General features: G+C 34.5%; 2 protein-coding genes across 3 annotated transcripts; one reads left to right on the forward strand and one right to left on the reverse strand.

Annotated features, from left to right (window-relative positions):
- The first annotated feature begins 17068 nt into the window (after nucleotides 1-17068).
- On the forward strand, nucleotides 17069-24032 carry LOC131601819 (bifunctional nitrilase/nitrile hydratase NIT4B). Of its 2 annotated transcripts, XM_058873712.1 has the most exons (6): nucleotides 17069-17255; nucleotides 17384-17563; nucleotides 18390-18683; nucleotides 19152-19433; nucleotides 20143-20309; nucleotides 23892-24032. In XM_058873712.1, the coding sequence occupies exons 1-5, from the start codon at nucleotides 17111-17113 to the stop codon at nucleotides 20292-20294; spliced, it is 1053 nt and encodes a 350-aa protein (XP_058729695.1). In that variant the 5' UTR covers nucleotides 17069-17110; the 3' UTR covers nucleotides 20295-20309; nucleotides 23892-24032. The 2 variants fall into 2 exon arrangements, with proteins under 2 accessions (XP_058729695.1, XP_058729694.1); XM_058873711.1 differs by lacking the exon at nucleotides 23892-24032 and having other exon boundaries at nucleotides 20143-20600.
- Nucleotides 21553-24285, reverse strand: LOC131601818 (uncharacterized protein At5g41620-like). Its single transcript, XM_058873710.1, has 3 exons — nucleotides 23786-24285; nucleotides 23584-23688; nucleotides 21553-23282 (listed from the first exon to the last, which is right to left on the reverse strand). Exons 1-3 carry the CDS (start codon nucleotides 24275-24277, stop codon nucleotides 21963-21965), a joined length of 1917 nt encoding a protein of 638 aa, XP_058729693.1. The 5' UTR covers nucleotides 24278-24285; the 3' UTR covers nucleotides 21553-21962.
- Between the last annotated feature and the right edge of the window lie 3349 nt (nucleotides 24286-27634).

The following is a 27634-nucleotide window of genomic DNA, read 5'->3' on the forward strand; positions in this document are numbered from 1 at the left end:
TAAAAATAATATTATTCATTATGAATATTTTTAAAAAAAATAACTCATGTAAACCAATGTATGGTAAATGCTTAGTTCTTCAGGAACTCAACAATAATTTTTCTTTTGAAATTATTTAAGAACTCAATCACAAATCTTATACGAAGTTCTTCAGAAACTCAATCACAAATCTTTTTATGCAGTTTTTCAGTAACTCAAACACAAATCTTTTTACTGATAAAAATAATATTATTTGTAAATCTTTAGTTATTCAAGAACTATAAAACAAATTTATTATCTTTTCTATCCTCGTATTAAGGAACTATGAAACAAATTCATAATTTCAAATTCATCTATCCTTCAGGATACTTTATATGTTCTTCAGGAACTATATAAGAAATTTATTATTTTGTTATCCTTTAGGGATGTTTTATATGTTCTTCTGGAACTATATAAAAAATTTAATATATTTTGATCATTTAGGGATGTTTTATATGTCCTTCAGGAATAATATAAGAAATTCAATATTTTTCGATCCTTTAGAATGTTTCATATGTTCTTCAGGAACTATATAACAAACTCATTATTATCTTTCAGAAATATTTGTTAAATTTTTTTCTGGAACTATAGAAATAATTTGCTTTGCTATCCTTCAGGGATGGTTAATAAGTTCTTCAGGAATTATATAAATAACTTTTTTTTGCTATCCTTCAGGGATGCTTAATAAGTTCTTCAAGAACTATATAAATAATTTGTTTTGCTTTCCTTCAGGGATGCTTCATAAGTTAATAAGATATAATATCATATTAAAATTCAAAACTTATCAGATAAAAAAACATAAAAGAAAGGATTAATATTACCTCTAATAGTAAAAACTTCAATGTTTTTTCTTTTCAAGATTGGTAGAGTTTCGTGCTGATAACGTGTTATAAAATAAGGAGAAAGAAGATAAAAAAGAAGAGAAAGATGAGAACAATTATGTATTATTTCATCGGTGTATTTCTATAAAGAGATTAATCCTATTTATAGAAAATATTCAGACAATGTAATAAATACAAATGGTTTTAAATAAGGAATAAAATCATTGGGAAACAAATATCCAATTATTCATAACAGAACCTATATAATTAAATATTTTTCTTTCATTTTTATTTTTAGTCACTTTTTATTACGGTCAAAAATTTTAATCATGGTGAAAATGACGTTTGGTTATGAATTTGAATATCTCAAGACCAACAATTTTGTTTTTTATATATTTTTAAGCCACCCTTTCTAACAGTTGAAATTCTAACCATGTTGAAAAGTGGCGCGTAGTAAGAGTGTTCGCAGTTCATGAATTGAACTGAACCGAACCATATTAGTGGTTCAGTTTTTAAAATCCACTTTAACAAAAAGTGGTTAATCTGTTAAATCAATTACAGTTCGGTTTAGAACCAATTCAGAATCGGTTTATAGTTTTAAACCTGTTTAATTTATTTTAATCAGTTTAAAATTAATTTTTTGAAAGAACTGAATTTAACCAAAACAAAAATTATATTTTATTTACTGGAATCACTTGATGTCTGAACTGACTTTCCGAATAAAAAATAATAATTATATTTCACTTTAGAAATTTAATTTGTTGGTCTAAAAGTTAATGAAAAGTAAACTTAAAAAAAAAACACTTGCATTCTTTTATTTAATTAAAAATAAGTAACTGAAAAAGCATGCATTAAAAAATCTTGATCCATTTATACTAAGAAATTGAAAAGGCATGCATTACAAAAATCTTGATCAATGTATCCAGTGAAACCGTAATCAAGTAACGTGGTCTTATTCTCATGTGTGAACTTACAATGAATAAAACAATTATGATTTTGGATAGAACTTCCTTGAAAGGCAATCCAATTATGAACAAGATCGAAATAGAGAGTGTGAAATATAGTGAAATCGTTGAAATTAAAAGTAATTTAAATTGAAATCAAGTGAAAACGAAAGCAATGTGAATTTAAAATTGAAATCAAGTGAAAACGAAATCTAATGAAAATAGATAGAAGGCGAAATTAAAATTGAAATTGAAACTGAATGTGAGTTGGAGAGAAATGTGTTGTCTGACGTTGGAGATTCTACCGTTCATACGTCACATGTGAAAATTATACCCTGTACTTCAACAATTATTCCTGTATCCCAATAATTTTAAAAAAAAAATCCAATTTTGTCCTTTTCTAATTTTTTATTTTTAGTTTTTATTTTTACTTTTACTGTTTATACAGACATGTGGACAACTTGAAACTGATATGTAAGACAACCGGATAATCTAGGATCAAGGCCGTCTCAATTTTTTCGGAGGCCCTGTGTAGATTAGTCTTAGTTTAATTATGGAAAAACAAATAGAGGCCCTATATGATCATAGTTTAACCATTATAAGTATTTTATGAGACCCTATTTAGCCACATATTAAATGTGAAAATTTTGAGGCCCTGTGCGGTAGCCCGTCTTGCACGCCCTCAAAGACGGCCCTGTCTAGGATGCAGAATTCCGGTCAGTAAAATAGTCAAAACCGGCTAACCCGTTGGAGGTGTTCCGGTTATACAAGTAACCAACCGGATATCCAATTGGAGAGTGTTCCGGTTCTCAAATATACCAACCAGATAACTAATCTTTTGGTATTCCGGTTTTGTTTTCTTTTGTCTTATTATATATGTTTTTGGTTTAAGACTAGCAACGATATGCATTATGATTGAATTTCATGTCTTCTGAATGCTAAATCCTAGATCCATGCTCCCGAATGGTACTATGTCATTAACTTGATGGTAATATGTCATTAACTTGATGAAATGCCATTTCCTGTTACCTTTTTGTTTTTTTACTTGTTACTTTTATAATTGTAATTCTTGAACAAATCAACTAATAAAAATAATGAAAAATGAACCGGAAAACATGTAAAAGGGTTTTCCGAAAATCCCAACCATTGTAAACCGGAGAACACGGAGATGATTTATCCGGTGTGTATCGCAAAAACTGGAGAATAAGTTTATGCGTTTTTCGGTTGTGCCAAAACTCACCTTGTGAAAAAAATATTTTTTTTTATTTATATAAGGGTATTTTGGTCCAAATATTAATTTTGTTGGGATATGGGTATAAATGTTGGGGTACAGGGTATAATTTTCTTCACATGTTTAGGGAAGAACAACATAAAATGAAAATGAAGAAAAGGAAAATAAAAAAGTGAAAATGTGATAAAGCTATACTATGTAGTAAGTAAAAGTAATGAAGAAATATTAAAAGATTATAATTAAAATATTTATTATTTTAAATTAAAATGATAAAAAAAATTCAATTTTTTTAAAAAAAAAACTATTATTTATTTTTACATTTTCTTAACTTTTTGTTTTATAAAAGATTAATTTATATAACTAAATCAGTTTATAAAAGGAAATTGGTTTTAAACTGAATTATAATTGTTTAAATTAAATGGTTCAGTTCATTAACCATTTAAATGGTTCAGTTTTTTTATGATGCGATGCATTTCAGTTCAAGTATACAATTCAGTTAATTATATTTTTGAACACCCTGTGGGCTAGAGATTTCGACATGATGTTTATGTTCTTCGAAGTCATATGCCTCGAAGAAAGAATGGCTTTAAATGGCTATTTCTAGAATTACTATATGTCAGAATTATTTTCTAGTCGAAGTAAGGTATAAATGGATTATCTTCGAAGTCTAAGGAATAAAAGACTTAGGATATTCTGACATATTTTTTATTATTATTCATAAAGACATGTTGTTTCGCGTTGAAGAGTTTCGAGCGGGAATATTTGAATTTCAAAGTTTTTCGTTTGAATCAGAAGGACGCGTGGAACTCCAGGAATTTGAAGCGCATGCAAACAAGCAACGTGGCGTCTCATTAGAGTAAGACCGTTAGGGTTGAATTAGTATAAATAAGGGTCTTAGTGGTAAGATTCAGGTGTGTTCATTTTGTACAAATCACTCAAGTACCAAGCGTAAGAGAAAGAGTTTCGCTGAGAATGTACGTATAACACCATTTGTATTTCTAATAATTGTCTTTATTTTATAAACACAAGTCATTTAAATACATTTACATTTCCAGTTTAAGTCATTTCCATGTACAGTCAAGTTACTTTCGAATTCCTTTATGAATTTCTTTCGCTACATTGCACTTTATATTTTCTTTTACATCAAACCTTAGATTAAAGTATTTCTTGTAGAAGTAAAACTCAGAAATATGACTTCAATCATCATGATAGACACTCTTCGACACATGTTCTATGATCAATCTAGTGGATCCTGCAAGTAACCAAAATATATTTAATAATTTGGAAGGTTAGCGGTTGTTTACCAGAAATCACTGTAAACAAATTGGCACGCCTAGTGGGACCGTTTCGAAAAGTTATCTTTTAGATTTAGAAGTGTCTTACAGGTTTAGAGTATACCAAAACCTTGTATGAACCTTAGGAGTGGTAAATCTACAAACAGTTTACAACCAATTCCTAAACAAAAATATAATAGAAAAATGGTTAGTTCAACCAGTGATCACGGAGGACAAAATCCTCCACAAGGGTTAGGCACGGTTGTGGCAAGTACAACCAATGTTTTGACTTGTATGTCGGAATCACATGCCATACCTACATCGACAGGATTTATGACCACAAACAGTTCCCAGACCATACCCCCATCTGTGGGATCTATGGCTACAAACATTTCTATACCAATGTCCACAGGGACAATACCCACAATTAGTTCGACCACATCGCCCTCTTTCGTGAGTACAATAGAGATTCCATTGAATACTCAGGGTGGTCCATTTTCGACATATTTTGGAAACCAGTCACAGCCTGCAACCCCTAGGCCACCAGGTTTTGAGAGTTTCAGGCCCTGGAGGGAACAACCATATGGAATGCCATCCTCTTACATGGCAGGATTACACATGGGTGCGTCCACATATACACAACCAACATGGCTACCTTTTCGCCAATCCAAAACGCTGGCTTTGTGGGTCGATGTGCACAAAATCAAGTTCCATCGAATCAATTGCCTACACTGACTACTAATAATCAGGCAGCGTTTAGGCAACAAATGGATGTAAGCAACCATGACATGGTTGGAGTACTTTCTCGAGAAATGAACACAATATTTTCTCCTTTAATCAAAAATATCAATAGGACTAATCAAGACAACACCCAGTCCTACCAATAATTATCAGCGCAAATGGCGCGCATAGCAGATTTATTTGGGGCTCCCTAGTCGAAAGGCCAACGTAGACAAAATCGTGTCGAAATCCAGGAGGAACCAACTATTAACCAAGTACAGCCACCCAGACAAAATGTTATCGAAAGAGACATGGGGGCAGGGGTAGAACAACAAGGAGTTCGACAACAAATCCCTAAAGAACAGCCTAGGAGGGTAGTCATAGTTAATAGGGAACAAAATGCAGATGGAATAATTCACAGGGTTAGACAAGATAACATGGTGGCGGAAAATAATCTAACTACCATGATCGAAAGGATTATGGCCAATAATGGATTGAATATAGGGCTTCGACGCCCCAATTATACCTCACCTGTAATGGAATTTATCTTACAAACAAAATTACCAAGAGGTTCCAAACTTCCCAAGTTCACAAAATTTTAAGGAGATACTAGTGAGTCAACCGTAGAACACATAGCCCGATATTTAACTGAAGCAGCTGATTTGACGAATAGTGAAAATCTAATAATCAAATACTTCCCTAGTTCGTTAACAAAGGACGCATTTACTTGGTTCACTACTTTGCCGCCAAACTCTATAGATGTGTGGCCTCATCTAGAAAGAATGTTCCATAAGCAATTCTACATGGGGCAGACTAAGATAAGTCTTAAAGAATTGGCTAGCATTAAGAGAAAGTTTACTGAACCTATAGACGATTATTTGAATACGTTCCGTTTATTAAAGTCTAGATGCTTTGTAGTTGTACCCGAACATGAGTTAGTCAAAATGGCCGCAGGTGGGCTAGACTATTCAATTTGAAAGAAGTTAGATACCCAATATCTCACAGGCTATATACTCCACTTTGTACTTCGAATGTTAAAGCTCTATATACTACGCAAGTAGGACCTTAGACCCTGCACAGATGAATTATGCCACAATCGAAAAGGAACTCTTGGTCGTGGTCTTCGCGTTAGATAAGTTTCGTTCCTATCTGATAGGAGAAAAGATAATAGTTTACACCGATCATGCAGCCATTAGGTATCTACTAGCTAAACAAGATGAAAAATCTAGACTGTTAAGGTGGATCCTATTGTTACAAGAATTTGATTTAGAAATCAAAGATAAAAAGGGAGTCGAGAACGTAGTAGCCGACCATTTATCTAGGATGGAAGGTATTAAACCTGAAGAAACACCAATTAATGATGATTTCCCTTATGAACGCTTAATAGCACAATTAGAATCCGAAAGCGACACATTGGAACAACCTAAAGCGCAAACCGGAGCCGTTAAAACGTTAAGCACCAAAACCACACTGCCATGGTATGCTGATTTTGTCAATTACTTAGCGGCGAGAGTGCTTCCTCCTGACACGACTTATCAACAAAAGAAGAAGTTCTTCCACGATCTTAAACAATATTGTTGGGATGAACCTTTACTATTTAAGAGAGGCGCTGATGGAATTTTCCGCCGATGTGTTTCGGAAGAAGAAATAGAAAGCATAATACATCATTGCCAAGATGCCCCTTATGGTGGGCATGAAAGCACATCAAAGACATGCGCTAAAATTTTACAAGCTGGTCTCTTTTGGCCCAACCTGTGGAAGGATGTCCATATCGCTGTTAAAAATTGCGACCGCTGTCAACGCGCTGGAAATATATCTAGGCGAGATGAGATGCCTCAAAAGGGTATTTTAGAAGTAGAAATCTTTGATGTGTGGGGAATCGATTTTATGGGACCTTTTCCATCTTCTTTTGGAAATAACTACATACTTGTTGCAGTCGATTACGTGTCTAAATGGATAGAAGCCGTCGCCTCACCAACAAAAGATGCACAAGTAGTAATTAAGCTGTTCAAGAATATAATCTTCCCGAGATTTGGTGTACCAAGATTGGTTATTAGCGATGGAGGATCCCACTTCATATCCAAAATCTTCGAAAAACTTTTAGTAAAGTATGGAGTCTGACACCGTGTAGCAACACCTTACCACCCACAAACGAGTGGACAAGTTGAAGTCTCGAATAGACAAATTAAGCAAATTCTTGAAAGGACCGTTGCCACATCTAGGAAGGATTGGTCGTCTTAGCTACACGGAGCATTGTGGGCGTATAGAACCGCCTACAAGACACCTATAGGAACCACACCTTTCAAATTAGTGTACAATAAATCATGTTATTTATCGGTAGAACTAGAGCATAAAGCTTACTAGGCCATAAAGACCTTAAATTTAAGTTACACTGCCGCAGGCGAAAGGAGACTATTAGATATCAACGAATTGGAAGATATTAGATTAGATGCCTACGAGAATGCTAAGATCTACAAAGAAAGAACAAAGAAGTGGCACGATAAGCGCATCTCTAGGAAGGAATTCAACGTAGGAGATGTGGTGCTACTGTTTAATTCTCGACTTAAGCTCTTTCCAGGAAAACTTCGTTCAAGATGGTCTGGTCCATTTGAAGTTACTAATGTATTTCCAAGTGGCGCTGTCGAAATTAAAGGAAAATCAAGCGATAACTTTATTGTAAACGGGCAGCGACTAAACCATTATCACATTGTTGAAAATAAAGACTATACTGATAGTCTTAAGCTCGTAGAGCTAATCGTCGATTCGAAGAACTAACCGTCGATTCGTCGAGCTTGCGACGTTAAACAAAGCGCTTTCGTGGGAGACAACCCACCTTTTAACTTTAACTTTCTTTTAAACTGTTTAATTTTAATGTTTTATCAAAAATAATTTTCTTTTTATTCTACATTTATTTTTCAAAATACTAACTCCATTTGTTTTAAATGATACTAACTTAAAATTCATTATGATTTTAAAAAATTCCAGGGTACTAACCTCTTTTCTGACTTTAGAGATGGACTTTACTGATGATATGGTAGTTACTTTTGGGAGTGAGGATCAGCAGAGACGATATGAGATTCTGGCACAGCGTGAGATGGGGTTCACCACTTTTTTGCATGATGCGACTCTGATTGTTCTAGGTATCAGGGAAAATGTGCACTTTATGCTTCATCAGATTGGTTGGGGAGATATCCTTACCAGCCGTACACCCACTTTCCGTAACCTGACTTTAGAGTTTCTGAGTTCCCTCGGGTATGAGCCTAGACTTGGATTAGGATTCAACAGAGGAAGAGTTTCATTCACGCTATTTGGATTCACCTATCGTTTCACCACCCGTCAGTTGGCCGAGTTACTAGGATTTCCTAAAAGCATGGATGCTTTAATGGAAGTTGATGATGAGTACTTCCCTGATAACATAGTTGACTACTTTTGGAGTACTATATCTGGTAGAGATCAGAATGATCTACGAGTCTCTTCGGAAATCCACAATCCCGCCATTAGGTATTTCCACATGATACTAGCTTTTACTCTTCTTGGAAAACCTTTTTGCGATACCTCGGTGACTAAGGATGAGCTGTGCATCATGATGTGTGTTTTCCAATCCAGACCAGTTGTAGGAGTATCGTTCATGCTTTCTAGGATGGCAGTTCTAGCCCAAGATACCCTTGGTCCTATCCTTGTAGGTGGTCTAGTCACTAAGATCGCCCGTTCCCTGTCCTTAAGAGCACCGCTTGCTAGATTGATTCCTTATGGAGGATTCAATTCCATAGACATCGAGTTTTGCTTCAACAAAAGCCTGATCAGTAATTATGATTCTCCACCCTACCATCTTTTAGTGAACTATGAGCTTGTTCATCATTTTGCCTTACCTTGCATTAGGTTCACAAGTTTGCGCAAGAAAGAAAACTGGTTATATGACTTGGAAGGACAAGGTGAGACTAATCCCGAGGAGGAAGAAAGTGATCCGATGACATCGCCTGGCTACCATGATATTGATGCTACACCAGATGAAGATGTGCCTATCGTTGACCATACTGCTGCTATTGAGACCCTTCAGAATGATCTTGCTGTACTTCGTACTGACTTAGGGAGACTCCGAGGTGATTTCCACGGATTTAGGGATTTGGTCACGGCAAATCTCGACAGTTTATATCAGCATTTTCAGTCCGTTCCTGCTCCAAAAAGTGGCTAATTGAAGACCTTTAATTTAGATTTCTAACTCTTACATTTTGACAATGAGGACATCGTCTAGTTTAAGTGTAAGGGAAGGAAATATTTAGTTAGGATTTCCCATTTTTAGTAGTTTTATTTTTCAGTATTTTAGTTTTAGTATTTTAATTAGTTAGTATTTTCATTTTCAGACAAATTTTAATTCAAAGTATTTTGGTTTTAATGAAATTCAGCAGTTTTCCTCATTCTAGTTTTCACTCTTCTCTGCTATGTTTCATCTGCTATATTCCTACTGTGTGTGTGCATTATAATTGCTGCTAATATTTGCTGCTAAGTACTACTATTGTTAGAGATAAATCTTGCTGCACTGATGTATCTGCTTAAACATAATTTACACTGCTACCTATACTCTGTTACTGCTATAAATATTATACTGGTATAGGCTAGATTTAATTTTTTTTATGGCTACTGAGTTTTATATGCACACCCAACTTTATACTTTGACTACTAGTAAAAGTTATTTATGCCAATTAATGTTGGTCCAATAGAGAAGCATGCACCATGGTCAAAAGCCTGAAAAAAATCTCTGCATTCAACCAACACACTAAGCAACACACAGAGGAGCATTCACGCATGCATGCACCTGCCGACCATCAGAGAGGGGTCCACGCCGTCCGTCGCAAGCCCCAAAGTGACGTTCGTCACTTCCTTAAATGCAGAAATGCATTATCTTCGTTCTCACTTCAAATTTTTCCAGTCTATTCAAACTTCCTCCACTGAGTGCTCATTTACTCCATTTTTCTTTTCATCTTCCTTCAAACTTCTCATTTATTTCCATTTACCACCCATTCAATTCATTTTCAACCTTCACATTCCTATAAATTTCACTGCAACAGAACCATAAACACCAACCCTTCTGCTACTTCTTTTACAATTTTTTTTTTCATACTCCCTACAGAGTAATTGCTATGGCCAACCTTAACCAACAAAATGAAGGAGAAGCCGAATTCCCAGGTGTTATTTTCCGGAATGGAGAAGCGGGTGAAATTCAATGTACGCGTTACCGAAGTTTCTCTCAGAGAGGGGTGGTGTCAACAAGATTCGCCCATGTCGAAAGTTTGCAAAGTTTGGGGTTGTTCAACAATGGTGTGCGAATGTTGCTCAATAAAACGGGTTTATCATTCGTAATCACACTGAACTTGCCCACATACGAGGCGTTAACCTTGGAATTCCTAAGTTCATATATTTACAACACACCTACCGACGGTTCCCACAATCTCATCGGAACCGCTACCTTCCGACTATTCAACCGAGAGAACACCATGAATCAAGACAACTTAAGTGCGATTTTTCAATTCACACGTGATGAGGGAGTCAATTATAGAATTCCACCTGAGCTTGACTGGCAAAGAACATCGAATGTTGTATGGAAACGAGTGTCCGGTAACGAAAATGTCGCTCCCCACATGCGTTTTTCTTCTCAAATTCATAATTCGGTCATGCGTTACTTCCACCGCATCTTAGCCAACACAATCATCAGAAGGACCAATAGAAACAAAGTCAATGCCAAGGAGTTATACTTCTTATATTGTGCTTTTGCCAACCATCGCATCAATGCCAGTACTTTCCTCATGTCTCACATTCAATCTCTCGTGTCAAGAGAAGGGAACACACCATTTTGTGTAGGATGGCTTGTCATTTGTATAGCTCGAGCCCTCAATCTAAACGATAGGCCACAAAATCTGCCGTCTTTACCAGCTGTTTTTATGGATATCAACAACTGCAGAGCTGGTCGCCTCATCAAGGCAAGACACGATGGAAGATTCAACCTCATGGTATGAAACAAGGAAGTTTGCAGTGTTATATTGCCAAACAACGAGATCACCAGGATAGACCGCAGAAACAACTGGCTCTATGACCTTGATGCACATGCTCCTGGTGAGAACATACAAGATAATGAGAACAATGCAGAGAATGTTGATGAAATCGAACAGGAATTGGATCAACAAGAGCCTCAGCCTGATGAAGACCCCCAACCTAATTCTGAGAATGTTGCTGGATCATCTAGGCATCAACCCCAAAGAAGGAATCACCCAGTCACACTGGATGACGTGTATAGAGAGATGATGCGCAACCACGAGGAAGAAACTCAGTGTCATAAGAGGATTGAAGCGGGGCAGAATGAAGTAATGACGCTGATGCGTCAGATGCAAAGAGATCAACATGATTATGCGTATTGGAATGATCAAAGCATTGCAACCCTCACGGAAGAAATGCATTGTTTGACATACCGTGTTGAAGGCTTACATGAATATGTGTATCATACTGGGATAGTTCCACCTAGAGACATCGAGGAAGGACGAAAGAGAGGAAGAGCACGCACCCGAGGCCGAGCGCGAGGAAGAGGAAACGAGGAGTGAGTTTTTACCGTTTCTACGATACAAAGTCGCATTGAGGACAACGCTAAGTTTAAGTATGGGGGAGGAAGCTTGATGCTTTTCTTTATATTTTCGGTATATTTAAATTTCTAGTATTTAATTCCTAGTATTTCTAGTTATTACCCTAAAAAAATTACTTTTCTGTCATTTCAATCCATGTACTTTAAGTTCATTTATGCGAGTATCTTTTCGTTTGTCGAATTCTCCATCTACTTGAGCCATAAATTCTTTTTATATGCATAGCCTGACACGCTCGAAAAGTACAAGGACACACAATTTAAAGATATGTTAGAAACTGAAGCACTATTAAACAAAATTGCTACAGTCTTGACACTCTAGAACCCCGAATTATGCAAGATCGATTTGAGTTCCTATTATTCCAAATATTTAACCTCTAGCTTTAAAGTAGCTTCGAGTAGTTTATTCAGCAGCCGACACCGTCTTAAACACAAACTACATAGAGAGCCGGTGAATATAAGTGAATGATCCTGAAAAACATTTCAGTAAAAATTAAAAGATTACACTGACTAAACTAGGTGACCCTCACCCGACCATTTAACCCAAAGGATGTGTATCTCGCGAATTACAATAAAGAAGCCTATTGTCGGTTGGTTCAAAAGTATCTGGTATTGAACTTGGTAGAGCGAATTACGGTTCGATACCCCGCAGCTTACAATTGGTAAAAGAAGTGGGTACCACAAAAATGTGCCAGAGCCCCGTGTTAATAAGGATCTGAGTCACTAACCAGTTACTCTACTATGTGCGTGTGAAGATAAAGGGCTTAATGTGATTGCGCTCAAATGAAAACAGGTAAAATCTAGCGAAAGGATATAGATGATCTATAATGGCATGATTCGAATTGGTTTGCATAAGTTGGAGTTGTCTAGTGTCACTACTGTATCTTTGGTGTTCCTGTTAAGCTTCTATATCTCTAACAAAGTTTCACTACAACCGCGCATGGATCGAGATGACTGTCATGCATGTGTATTAGAACCGTAATTAACTATTTTTTTCTGATTGTTTGCTTGAGGGCAAGCAAAGTTCAAGTGTAAGGGAGTTTGATAACACGAAAACGTATCGTATATTTAGCTTACATGTATTATTTTCCTATTTTATTTCGATTATATTACTTTATTTCGTATTATGCCGGTATTTCTGTTTTGTTTCAGGTATTTAATAAATCAAGGCTTGCAAAAAGAAATAATAAAAACATGAGCCAAAATGAAGAGAAAAAGACCAAAAGAGGTGCTTAATTGATGAGGGGCGCAAATAAGAAGAAACAAGGCCCATGAACCAAAAGCCCAAGATGAAGATGGAGACGCACGTCACCTAGTGGCCCACGAAGAGTGGCACCCACTAGGCCACGCAGTCCGTCACCCACCCCCTCCTGCCGGTCGGCATGCCTCTTTTATTTTAGTGTGTGACGTGAGTCACACACTCACACCCGGAAGAGAGCGTCGTCAACCCTATTTTCTCTCTGCCAATTTTTCCTCTGTAAAGCAAGCATTGAGACGAAACAATTCAAGATTCAAGAACCTAATGCTACTTTATAAATACCCAGCAAGAAGATTTTAAAGGGTTACGAAGTTTTACCCTACTGCCGTCAAATTCCTTTTCTCTGCAATTTATTTCCAGCTCGTTCAAGTCTTCTTCCCAACCATTTTTCAACAATAGATTTCCACACCGGAAATACTATTGCAATTTAATTTCCTTTTCAAGCTTCAGAATTTAGATTTAGTTTTAGGAATAGAATTTATTTCTGCAATTTACTTCCAATTCCGGATTCAAGATTTGGTACTGTTAGAACAAGATTTATTCTGATCAATATTCTTGTTTTGATGATAACAATGTATATGAATTTTGTATAAGATAATGTGGTACTCTAATCCTTTACATTTTCCAATTCAGGAATTATATGAGGAGTACGCACAATTCAGTGCCAGAAGCACTGACTCAGAAGGTTCAAGAATGCAACATCAGAACACGCTCTCGCAAGACATCAAAAGATGGTCAAGCAGAATCAGAACATGGTCTATGAAGCATCAGAAGAACATGAGATCAGAAGCAGAAGCACTGAAGTTCTTATGGTATCACGCTAAAGCACTTCAAAGTCATAAGACAAGAAGATGCTCTGCACTAAGCTGTCTGACTCTGATTATTCAAATGTTATATCTACAAACATCAGATCAAAAGCAAGTACAAGATGACAGGCTACGCTGACTGACAAAAGGAACGTTAGAAGCTATAAAAGGCAAAGTCAGTAGAAGCAGTAAAAGCAAGGCTCGAGGTAGTTGACAAAAGAGTGAAACATTAAATGCAGAGCTGTACGAAACACGCAACGCATTAAATGCTCCCAACGGTCATCTTCTCAAACGCCTATAAATAGAAGTTCTGATGAGAAGCTGAATACACAACTCTTGCGCAAAAATACAGAAACGCTGTCAATTTCAAAAGCTCTCAAACTTCATCTTTAACCTCACTTCACTTGTAATATCTTAGTGAGATTTAAGCTTAGAACTTAAGAGAAATATCACAGTTGTGATTATAGCTTTCTAAGAAGCATTTGAATACTCTTGTAAACATTTATTTTACATTGATTTGTAAAAGGTTCCTAGAGTGATCAAGTTGTGATCAGTAGACTCTAGAAGACTTAGAAGTTTCTAAGTGTTGATTTCCTAGAGTGATCAAGGTGTGATCAGTATACTCTAGAAGACTTAGAGTGTTTCTAAGTGGACAACCATTGTAATCAAGATTGATTAGTGGATTAAATCCTCAGTTGAGGTAAATCACTCTAAGGGGGTGGACTGGAGTAGTTTCGTTAACAACGAACCAGGATAAAAATATTGTGTTCATTGTTTTTATCTTAAGAGTTTTTAAAGTCACACTTATTCAAACCCCCCCTTTCTAAGTGTTTTTCTATCCTTCAGGTACTACCAGATTGATACTTTCAGTTCCACAATTTAATTCAGGTTTTATTTTCAGCATTAATTATTGTTTACCGTTTATGTTAAATTGTCAATTTATGTCCGGAATAATATTTATCTGCTATATTTCTTCTGATCTGTCAATTAAAATAATGTCTGACTAAATATTTATTACCGGTATGTAAGGTCATATAACCGAGGGAATCTAGTAATGCTTTCGACGTAATTTATTAATGAAAATTTATCTATCTGGTTATAATTTCTAATACTTAATTAAACCGTTTTGTGACGAGAGTTAAAAACGATAGAAGTTAGGATCAATAAAAACGAGAGTTTGAGATTTTAACTGGACAGTAGGAATTAAGCATTAACCTTAAATACAGCGAGAGCGCTTTAAGGTTAATTAATCTTCAATTGTTTTCAAAAATTATTTTAAACTTTAATTGACACAGCGGGAGCACTCACTTAGGTTTAATAATAAGATCATAATCAATAAACACGAGAGTGTGAGAGGAAGGTTTTTAAGCAAACGATTTCTACAGAAAAGTACTTTGAATTACAAACTGCGTTGATAGTTTACTAGATCCCCGACGTCCGACTATTACATACCGGTATAATTCTCTGTTGATTTAATTTAATTCTAATTCCCTATTTCCCCCGTCTGATCCTAATTAATCAGATATTAGCCTTAGATTTACGTAGTAACAATTAAATACATTAGGTCGATTCTTAGTCCTTTGGGTTCGATAATCTTTAAAGCTACGCGATAGACTGTGCACTTGCAGTCATAATCATAGACATACCCATTTTGTCGCGATCAGTTCTATAATATAATTAGGATAGTCTAGGTACTTGTAAAATTACTTAGTATAATTTTAAGTACCATATATAATTAACTAAGTGGAAATGAATCGATAACCTGCATAATTAAAATATTGGCCACATATAAGTTGAGACAAATTAAAATGAAGTGGCAGTTAAATGACTAATTTCAGTAGCAGGGATTAGTATGGAATGAAATAGCAGATAGCAGTAAAATTGATGTAACATGTATGTTCAAAATAAGATAGAAACAAGAACAATATTATTAACAGGTTTTGTAGTTCTGCATGGTTTCTGGCAGTGTTAATTTAGTTAGCGGACCGAAATAAATAATGGACAGAAAATATATAGCCAATTGAATAATATTAGGAGTGTCCGGGAATAGTCCGCTAACCGTTGTCTTTGCGGTGTTTTTGTGATGTTGCGACACGACATATTTTGTGAACTATTGCGATGTTTGCGTGAATTATCTGTGATTGATTTATTATTGGTGAATTATTGTCGATGATTCGTTGTTGTTATGTATTAGTCGGTGGTGTGATGCGATGAGTTTTTGTGTGAATTATTATGAAGTGCAGGATATAAAGTGATGATGAAATTACCTCTAGTTATTGTTAATATTTGTGATATAGGCGTATGCCTCGTGATGATTTTTTATCGATAATTATACCGATAAACATAGTAATTATTCCTATAATTTCCAACATCAATGGATAAATTCATATATAAAAATATTTAGATCATTAATAGATTTTCCCTATATACAAATATTATTTATGTTTATGTATCATTTACAAAAATATTTGAATCAATTATAAATTTTCGTATGTAAAAACATTTAGATCAATAATAGTTTTTTTCCCGTATACCTTTTTTTGAATATAAAAGTTTTGGATCATAAATACAATTTTTCATATATAAAAATATTTAGATAAATAATAGATTTTTCCCGTATATAAATATTATTTTTGTTTAGGTATCATTTACAAAATTATCTGAATCAATATAATTTGACTATAAATAATAGTAGTATGTTGCAATTGAATAAGTAATACACTTTTCCGTTATATATTTACATTGATAACATATATTTGTGAAATGACATCAATAACAAATAATCTTTTAATATTTAATTGTGCAAATATTATTTTGATTGTATAAATTTTATTATTGACATGTATTAATATAATAATATTTAAAATCATATAAATTAAAGTTAATGATAACTGACACACATTTTTGTATTTTACCCAATAACACACATAAATATATATGTTTTTAAATTCATTTTAATTAAAAAAATTAAACTAAAATTATTATTATTTTCTTAAAAAATACTGTATCTTAAAATAAAAATTATTTCAAATTATATTTCTTCTTTTTAATAAAAAATTATTAAAATTAATTTTTAAAATTAAATACTCTTTTAAGTGTAAATTAAGAATCATTTAAAATGATCATAATAATTTTCTTATTAAAAAATAATTATTAAAATATTTTAATTAATAATTTATTAAAAATAATAATAATAAATTTATAAAAAGTGAAAAATGAGTTGGAAAGTGAAAATGAATTGGAAAAAAAATATATTTTTATTCTTAAATTATTGATTTAAACTAAATTAATAAAAATGTATTTTTGTGATATTCAGAGGAACAATGTTTCTTATATTATATATTATAGACTAAAAAAAACTAGAGGGTAGAGACTGAGAAAACAATTGACTCTCTCGGAAGAAAAAGAAAGAAATGGCACTGGTAACAAACACTCCAACCATCAATGAAGAACCAATCATCGCCGAGGTCGACATGGGTTCCGATTTCAATGAACTCACCGTGCGAGCCACCGTTGTTCAGGCCTCCACCGTCTTCTACGACACTCCCGCCACTCTAGGTCCTCTTACTCCCCATCTCTAATTCATCCAATCACCATCCTTTTCTTTTAAAAATGATTATAATCTGAAAACCCTTTCTCGTTACGATGTTGAATTGGTTTCTGATTTCTGAATATTTTGGTTTCAGATAAGGCTGAGAGATTGCTGGCTGAAGCTGCTAGCTATGGGTCCCAGCTTGTTGTGTTTCCAGAAGCTTTTATTGGTGGCTATCCGCGTGGTTCTAGCTTTGGTGTTACTATTGGTAACCGCACAGCCAAGGGTAGAGAAGAGTTCAGGAAGTATCGTTTAGCGGCCATTGATGTTCCTGGTAAGAGCTTAGTTTAGATCAAAGAAATCACTGCCTTAGGAGTTATTTAATTTGTAGCTATGCATGTGTATATTTGTGTTGTTTTTAGATGGTGGAAAATTGACTTATGTGGTTTGGACATCTAGAGAGAAGATTTGTAAGATTTAGTGGGAAAGAGAGTAGATCAGATGGAGAGAAGTCAAACAACAAGAGGTAGAGGAAGACCTAGAAAAACTATAACAGAAGTTATTAAAAAAGATCTCAAGATTAACGATTTGGATAGAAATATAGTACTAGATAGAACATTATGGCGGAAGTTGATCCATGTAGGCGACCCCACTTAGTAGGATAAGAGTTGTTGTTGTATTGATACATTTTATCAAAGTTAAGACCTCTCATTTATTGTTAAATTTTTGTTTTACGCAACAACTCCCCTCAGGAATATAAAGAAGTTTGATCAGTTTGATTGTATACATTTGTTTACTTAGTCTAGTAGTTAGTCTGATGACATTTCTTGATTTAGTTCAAGAACTTTATTTAGACTAGTTGTTAGTTTGCTGGTATGAATGCAAATTTGAGGCACACATTTTATGAATGAGTTTGTATCTCTAAATAATTCTATTTTATTAATGAAACTTGTCTATTAATCTTTTGACCTTCATTGATTTTTCTTTGAAACAAAGAATCAATCTCATGTTGCCTTCAAATTGGAGGGGGGAAATCCCAGGATGAATTTTTTTGTATAAAATTTTCAACCTTAAAATGTTCACACATTGATGATTTTAGCAGATCCGAGCTGCTGTCCGGAAACACTTTTTAGTAACAAATATCGTAATTATTGTTGTAGGTCCTGAGGTGGATAGATTGGCAGCAATGGCAGAAAAGTATAAAGTACATTTAGTGATCGGTGTGATAGAGAGGGATGGCTACACACTTTATTGTACTGTCCTCTTCTTTGATTCTCATGGTCATTACTTAGGAAAGCACAGAAAAATCATGCCAACAGCAATCGAACGGGTTATATGGGGTTTTGGAGATGGATCAACCATTCCAGTGTTTGAAACTCCAATTGGAAAAATAGGTGCTGCCATTTGTTGGGAGAATAAGATGCCACTATTAAGAACAGCAATGTATGCTAAAGGTTAGGAATTTTGCCTTTGATTTTTTTGTCTTCCATTTACATGCTATTTTGAATGACCAACATTGTATAGTTCTTTTGATAAACAAAAAAATTGTATAGTATTCGGGGCCTTTTTGGATTGAGTTTATCTACTACTATAGTACATGTGACACTATTTGGTAGGTAGAGGCAGAGCTTATGGAAACAACTTATGGCATTTCCATTAAATGTTTCTATCCAAATACCATAAGCTCTTCAGGATAGCTTAAGAAAACAGTTTGATTTTGTTTGATTTTATTTTTTGACATAAATAGTTTATCCACACACTTAAATGGTTAGCACTTATGCTATAAGAGCTTAATTAAGATGTTTTAACCAAACATGGTCGATTTGGATAAACTCCCCTTAGCAGCGGCATTAGATATTGCATATGCCGGTAATGAAGCTGTTTGTTTACATAGCTAAATCGATGGTATTTGGTTTTAACAGGTGTGGAAATATATTGTGCACCAACTGCTGATTCCAGGGACTTATGGCAAGCATCGATGGCCCATATTGCACATGAAGGTGGATGTTTTGTTTTATCTGCAAACCAGTTCTGTAGGAGGAAGGATTATCCTCCTGCTCCAGAGCATGTTTTTGAAGGTTTAGAAGATGACCTCACACCCGATTCTGTTGTATGTGCTGGAGGTAGTGTCATTATATCACCATCAGGGGCTGTTTTGGCTGGACCAAATTATGAGGGTGAGGCGCTGATAACAGCAGACCTAGGTATGTCTGTCGTCCATGGTTGATATTTACACTAGTTGTTTGTACTTCGTTGCAGAGAGTATTGCTTTCTTTTAATGCATGTCCAGCTGCGAGTAAGCATTGATTGTTACCCAGCACATTTCTGGTACATTGTGCCAGACATGGTTACCGGTATCTTTATCTTACAATACATGCAAGTTGTATCTTGATTTGATACTAAATTGAAATCAATTGATACGAATCGCTAGTTTGTATCTATTTGTGCATGATTCTTATCTTGAATCTCAATTCATTACGATGAATCCCAGTTCACTATGACGAATCTTTAGTGTAGCCAACCTCATTTTTTGTCAACTTTGTATAATCAGCAACTTTTCTTTTGGCATTTAATATGACTTGAATCTTGAAACATTATGAGCTTCATATATGAAATATCAACTTATAATTTTGTTATGATTTTGTGATGTCACTTGTTTTTTTACTAAAAGTAACATACTTTATTAGCAATATACAGAAATAGCCCAGCTAAACTAAAGAATCTCAATGAGGTTGTTTATTTTCCGAACAACGATTAATAATAGGTAGTTTTATTGACATGTCTCTTGGGCTCTCTTGAAGTTCTATCATGAAGATTTGCTTTTAATGTCATACTTTTCCGTAGTATCATTGACATGAGAGTTTGCCTTTATGAGTTGAATGCTACGCCCTGACATTTGAAACTTATGTGCAGATCTTGGGGAAATAGCAAGAGCTAAGTTTGATTTTGATGTTGTTGGACACTATGCAAGACCTGAAGTTCTCAGCTTGATTGTCAAGGACCATCCAACAAATCCGGTTACTTTTGCCTCGACGTCCACAAAAACTGAAGAGAAGACCAAGTAGTTTCTTCCTTTCACGGTCAGCAACTTCTGAACCGCCAGTTATGAATTTGTCATCGTTTTAGCCTACTCGGTTTAGGCTTATCTAATAAAATAAGCTCTTGCACATAGGTTGGTTCACTTGAACTTATTAAAATGTCTTTGAATAATTGGAAAATTCTACTACAGAAGCATTTAAAAAGAGAATCACAGTTTTCATATAAAAAAGTGATAAATGCTCAAATTATGTTTGTAATCTGCAAGTTTATTCAAACATGTTGTAAGCTTTCACATAATACAAAGCAATTGAAGTGATTCTCGTTTCTACAAACTACTTTTTACTGATTTATTAAGCTTGCTTATTTCAAGCCACAACATCCTATAACAATAATCAGACAATTGAGTAAAGTTATTCTGTTGGAAAGATTTCAAACCACTTTGAACAATTTTAGAGGATTACCTTTGTTGGATTTACCCAATAAGAAAGAAAACCAAAGATGCAATCAGAACACAGAAAAACCTATGTTTAAACTGTATAATGGGTAACCCAACGGATTAAAGTAGTATTCTAACAGGTAAAAATATCCTTTTATATTTTCACAAATCATGTATTTTTCACTATATGAAGTTGAATTGAACATATAAAGAGAAGGTTAGTCTTAGAGTTTGGGCTGGACTTGTTGTGTAAATAATATAAATGATGGGTGGTCCTAATAGTGGAAACATGATAGGAGTGGCCCAATGGATTTTGGATAGACTTATGTTCGGGCCTAACTCAACCGTATAAAATCGACTTGTAAGCTGAAATTTCCTCCACATATAAACATATTTTCAAGCCATATTTGATTCAATCTGAGACTCTTAACAATTAGTATTTCAATTATGTATAAACATAAAAACATGCTAGGATGTAGAAACACTCTCAATAGGTTACTATTACTTATATTCTTTTAAGTCTATTTTCTCTTTTAAAAAATACAAGTGGAACGGTAAATATGGAAATAGGGGCTATGTTAAATAGTTGTAGGGTCCACCTATAAAAGTTCTTGTAATACCATCTCAGAATGGCCCACTTCAACGATGGTTGATCCAAGATCCAAGCAGAGGCAACATAAGATTACAGAATTCAAATTTTTGAATAGTTGTAATTGGAACTGTCCAATAATAATGTTATCTTTCACAGGCTGTCACAATCAATACTTGCTGCATTTAAGTCACAACCATACATTCTCAAATATAATTGAGTCCCCATAATTTAGTAGCAGACTCATTTGTTCTTATTTCATTTGTATGGAACCCAAAATGCTCCATTATTTTTTTCTTTTGGAACTATTAAGGAAATCACATGTTAGTGGCTACCCAACAATTTTCATACAGGTGGATCAAACAACTTGTTAAACATTTACCTGTTTCTTGCATATAGCTTTAACAAATATCACAATGTCACGTATTATAGCACCGACACCTCTGAAAAAAGGTACATTGGTGTCCGAAACCGACACCAACACTTATAATTACGTTTAATTTATTTATTTTTCCAAATTAGTACCGGTATCAACGCGTCAGAGTCGGTATCCATGCTTCGTAGCATATTAACAATGATAAGTTTTGAACATATTCAATACATGAAAGACATCATTTACAATTTGGAACAAAAATAAAAATAATAGGAGCTATCAATGATAATAAGTTGCTAACTATCACTATCAAAACTCTTTAAGTAACATCTTGGTTTTTTCACTTCAGCTTCTTGCTTCAAATTGGCACCCTCAAATGCAAGAAGAATATTTTCTTCAGCTTCTTCATTAGTACACTGCAAAATTAACTGTTGATCCTTTCTCTGAACAGGATTGGCGCCTGAAATAGACCTATTGCTTGGAGTTCCCTCCTTATCGTCTTGTATCCGAGCTCGAGAGAGAAATTCATTTGAAGTGTCGGGATCAGAATGATCGCAACCTTCTTGAATATTTATATCCAAATCCCTTTTCTTAAAGCTGGAGTTTCTCTTATTGAAGCAAATACTTCCCCATTGAATTCTCTCAGAGAAGGATTTCCTCCCTGTGCTCTCTTTGTCAGTTGAAACTCTTTTCGAGTCATTTTGAGCATCCTTTTCGTTTGTGTAACTCCAGTCATAGCCTCTACTGTCATTATTCATGTTTAATTCAATCGAAACAAGATCACTGCCTTCCTCATCCGAATCGTGCAGTTTATCCGCATTTCGAATTCCCTGACAAATGGTATTGAAATAAGTCTCAAGGTCATTGAATTTTGTACTCTCGGGAGAAACATCTCCATTTTCTTCATCTCTAATTCTCATAAAGTCCTCGAGCTCGTTTCTCAGCTTTTCTAGGAAATCATTTTTCTCCTCAAATTGATATTTAGCTTCCGAAAGCTTCATCTGGACTCTCTCCTCACGCAAAATATCTGCTAACTGAAGCATTTCCCTCTCCTTTTCCACCTCTTCTAGAACTTTAACCGACTCCTTTTTCAGTTCTTCCACATGCGCTCTGTCTTCCCCAATACCTCTAGCTAGTTCATCGCAAACTTGCTCGAGAATCTCTTTCGCACGTTTTTCCCTCTCGAGCTCTTTGCATACTTCCAAGTGTGAAGCTTTAACACTAGCCATTTCAATGGCAATCTTCTTATTCAACCTTTCAGTTTGCGCTCTCAACTTCTTCTCCACCTTAAGCTCTTCAGATACATTTTTAATGGCATCATGAACCTTCTCCCTTTCTCTCGTCTTCCATGCAGTTTCTTCTGCAAAACGCTTCATCATGTACTCAGCATCGTACTGATTTGAGTTTGAGCGTTCTTCTTGGATCAGTTTATCAACCTGGCCACAAACGCGCTCAAGCTCACTTCCGAGGGCCAAGACAAGGGCCATTGTCGATGATTGCTTCTCTCGATGACACATTTGATTTAAAACCTTAAGAATCTTCTTCGATGTCGATAGACCACTTCTAGCTTCCTTTAGACGGCTTTTAACTCCATCCTTATTTTTGTAGCAATTCTCCTGCAATTCATGTTCTAAATAGTTCAAAAAATACACAAAAATAATGTATTTTTGACATCAAAATTTTGATGTAAAAAAATCATTTCTCTTTCTATTTTTTAGTATGACAAAATTACTCACTATTAACCTTTGTAACTCCGACACTTCTAAAATATGATGTGTCAATATTGGTGTCTGAAACCGACACCAACACTTGTGATTAAATTTAATTTATTCATTTTTCAAATTATTACCGATGTCGATATGTGAATATCGATGTCGTATTTCCGGTGTCCGTGCTTCATAGCTATAAACACTGTACCTCAATTGAACTGGAACTGATATGGGCATCCACACCAGAACGATGTGGATGAGATAATCCTGACACTGTTCTTCTGTAACCATCACTTTCAAATCCTTTCATTCTCTGCATAATCAAAACAACAAAAATATAAACACATAGCTTCAAACCAGACCCAATAACCCATCACTCATAAAATAACATTTTTTTTATAGCAATTTACCTCTGCAGTAGGACTGTTGCATGGATCTGACATTTGTGACCTTAACAAACCTGATCTAGACAAGCTCACAGCTTTTTCTCTGCTTTTCATACTTGTTTCCTTGCAGGTTCTCATTTGGTCAACCTCAAACTCCTTTTTGACCCTTGAAGGAATCAAATCATTCATTTCCCACAAAGTAGCAGCAAGTTTTCTAGCTGAAACAGAAACCTCTTTCTCTTTATCTTTGAAAGGTAACCCTGAAGCAGAAGAATGAAAAAGCTGTTCAGTAGTAGTTGTATCCATAGAGGGAGAACTAGTAGCACTAGTCTTCCACAGTGGAACTGGTGTGGTTGTCCCTCCTTTCTTTCCAACCAAAATAGCCCTCTTGAATCTGTATTTTCTTGCCAATGATGAAGAAGAGGAGGAAGAACAGTTTCTCTTCCTGATTTTGTTGTCTTTTACACCTCCTTTAATGTTGTTGGTTTGGTTATTATTATTATGACTAGAGGACATGGTGATGAAAACTGTGTTCTCTTCTGGAACTTGTTTGATTCACATGAAGACTATGGTTAATAACAGTGATAGTTGCAAAAAGTTCATGAGAACAAGGTGATAGTAGAAGTCACTACATGTGTAAAGTAAGGGAAATCTTGTGAAGGTGAAGGGTGTAAACTGTTTTTAGTTTAATGGTTATTTGGATTTGTAGGAAAAGTCTCTTAAAAAGACGGAAAGAGATGACGTGGCAGACACGTGCGGGGCATGTGTATTGAATGAGGGACATGCATGTGTTTTTTCAATGTTGTAAGAAATGTTGTTCCATGCTAATAGCATGTGCTGTGAGTGTGTATGAATAGTTATATCAGTATATTATTGACTTCATTCTCTGTATTGCATTTGATTCATATCTACTCTACTATAATAATATATTATATATTGCACTTAATTATTTTCTTATTCTTCATCTCACCTGGAATGTTCCTCAAATCTGTCATTAATTCAACTATAACAGCATTTTCTTCTTGTCATTAGTCCTAAGACAAAAATTTATTTTTATAATATTAAAGTTTAATCATAACATTTTTTATATAATACCAAGATGATTAATTTGTAGCATGAAGACTAATCATTTTCATGTGCCATATTATATGTATGGATGATTTTTCATTATTTGATAGGTAGGAAAACAAGGAGATTGAGAAGAGATCTATACAATCAGGCTAGGCTGCTCTACTGGCAAAGTTAAAGACTTAGTTGGGACTATTATTCACAGTCACATATAACCTAAGGTTATGTTTGGATATTATAAAATAAACGAAGCAAAATGAAACGAAATGGAATCAAATGAAATGGAATGGAGTGGAGCGAAATCAAAATACGGTTCTATTGTTTAAAAAATTTAAGACGGAATAGGTAAATTGTCCATTCTGCTCAAATCAAAAGGGAGGGAATGTAGTGAGAAATGATGGAATAGAATGTAATTCATTTCACTCTATTCTACTTCTCTCTATTCAATCTAAATGATTCAAATCGTTCTGCTCCACTCCATGTGATTCCTTGGATCCAAAGAAAACAAACAGATTATTGGATTCTTTGAAACACATTGTACATATAAAGAATAGTAGAGAAGAACACCTTGTGGGGCCCTAAGAAACGGCACAATATTATGTGTTATAGCAAATCAAATGGTCATTAAGACATTAACAGTACCTGTTGCATGAGGGGCCCCACAATGGTTTATTTTGCTTGTTGTAATTAATATTCCTTCATTTAAAATGGGAACATACGGTGTGGTTTCGTAAGGACATTTGGCCGTTATGTCTGGATGTATATGCGGCAACATGCACGGCTATTGCATTAATAACATTGGTTTATCTTCGTCCATGGGCCAACCTGCTTTTATTGCTAACATTACTGCTTGCTATATTGATATTGCCTAAGATTCGGATCCATTGTATCTCTTCAAATATACTCCCGCAAGGACGGAAGTCTAGAAAGCTTTTTGTAGTGAAAGGGAAATAGGTCTATGCTCCTTCATTACTTCTTAAATGCCAACCAATTTTGTAGAAATTTTTTTGTTTTTATTTATAATGAATAATATTCATAACTGTTTTTGTAAAATTCATTAGTGCACTAAGTAAATGATTAAAGATGTCGATATGGAGAATTTTTTTAGAATAGAGTGGCCACAAAAACCAACTTAGTTTGGAGAAAAGTGATTAGTCAAGAGAATATCCGATGTGTTAGTGATTGTGGAAAAAAAGAAACGACGTTGCATCTTTTTTTGAATGTCTAATTTTTGCAAATACTTGGAATAAAGTTTGCAATTGGTTCGGATTGAAAACTGCGCTTCATAATGATAGCTTAGCAAATTTTGACCTGTTCAGGGGAATAATAAACAGCGGCATCACCGACTCTCATCGCGTAACTGTGGTTTGGTTTTCTTGTATTTGGAGCATATGGAAGTTAAGAAATGGAAATTTGTTTCATAATTGTTAAGATACGAACGACTAAGAGATATTTGTTATCAATGGTGTTGGAATCCCTAGGTCTGCCTTAGTACAAGTAGTTGTTAAAGTGAGTGCTTCAGCGATGTTGTTACCAGTAGTGCATAATTGTTGAATGGTGATACTAAATCATAAAACAGAAGCTGAATCAATATTAATTAAGTTTAAAAGCCGGTTCAGAGCATTTGTAGTAGTCTTTTTTATGAGTCGTTGCCAAGTATGGTGCTTTTATTGTCTTCGATTTAGTCTATTTGTGCTACATTCAGCAGGGTTAATTCCTTGGAGTCGCGAGATTTTCTTTAGGCAACAATTTTGAACGGGTTCGATTATAGTTTTGTGCCGGTGGGGCTGCAAGTTTATTGGAATTTATAGCTTGAATAGGTGTTGTAATTGTATTTGTTATATCTGTTTATTTCATGTGGGTGAAATGGGGTCTGGTGTGTGGATTAAGTCTGTGTTACTACATTATTTGCATCAGTATATGCAGGATATACAATTGTTGTTCTTGTAATGAAGGGCATCTCTTATGCCTAATTATATTAATGCTTATATTTCTTTGCTGTTTTAAAAAAAAGTAAATGATTAAAGGTAAATTGTGAATGATCAAAATGCAATCAATAAAATTACAAAATGTTCCATTAGAATGGATCCTTATAATAATGGTTATTGATTATCTCTTGTAACACAAAACCTTTGATTATCAAAACAAATTGATCACGAACGCGATATGAATGACAATGTATCTAGTAAGTTCACACAAACAAAATTTGCGAGAAGGGAGTCTTCTGCCTATGATGCTACATGTGGACTAACGGAAAGCCATGTGGACTAACGGAAAGCCTTGAAGAGAACAAGAACTCAAAATTCTAGTTTGACTAGGGTTTTAAAAATATGTAAATGAGTGACTATCACTTTAATCTAAGATGCTGCAAGTTTATGATATATTAATTTTTATTTCTTGTTTCGATTAGACTAGATTTTTTTGTCTTTTATTTTTCCATTGTTGTTGTTTTTGTTTTTCTTATATGCAAAACAAAACTCGAACTTTTAGAAACATTATTACACAAATACCCTAGCTTAAAATGTTCTTGCATATCAAAAAACAAGAATAATTAATACTACCTCTGTTCCTTTAAATAAGAGACAATTCATTTTTTTAGATTTATTAAATAATTAATATATCTAGTCAATATACATAACAAATACATTAATTATTCAATAAATCTAAAAACTTTTATATAAAAGAACTGATATAGTATTTATTTTTGAAAAAAAAAAATTAGCGAGGGCTATACCTTGCGTTGTTAAAGATTATGCATCTCCTAGAATAATGGCATTTCACTTGAGTATTACTTGTTCAAGTGTT

This window comes from Vicia villosa, linkage group LG5 (genome assembly GCF_029867415.1).
Source record: "Vicia villosa cultivar HV-30 ecotype Madison, WI linkage group LG5, Vvil1.0, whole genome shotgun sequence".
In the NCBI taxonomy this organism is placed as follows: Eukaryota; Viridiplantae; Streptophyta; class Magnoliopsida; order Fabales; family Fabaceae; genus Vicia; species Vicia villosa.

Bases quoted from the DNA above. Each gene is read 5' to 3' on its own strand.
- LOC131601819 (XM_058873712.1), top strand. From the start codon at position 17,111: ATGGCACTGGTAACAAACACTCCAACCATCAATGAAGAACCAATCATC. The intron at 17,256-17,383 runs GTCCTCTTACTC...TTTTGGTTTCAG, and splicing joins CGACACTCCCGCCACTCTAG to ATAAGGCTGAGAGATTGCTG. The intron at 17,564-18,389 runs GTAAGAGCTTAG...TTATTGTTGTAG, and splicing joins AGCGGCCATTGATGTTCCTG to GTCCTGAGGTGGATAGATTG.
- LOC131601818 (XM_058873710.1), bottom strand. From the start codon at position 24,277: ATGTCCTCTAGTCATAATAATAATAACCAAACCAACAACATTAAAGGA. The intron at 23,689-23,785 runs GTAAATTGCTAT...TTGATTATGCAG, and splicing joins GCAACAGTCCTACTGCAGAG to AGAATGAAAGGATTTGAAAG. The intron at 23,283-23,583 runs GTACAGTGTTTA...CATGAATTGCAG, and splicing joins TCAGTTCCAGTTCAATTGAG to GAGAATTGCTACAAAAATAA.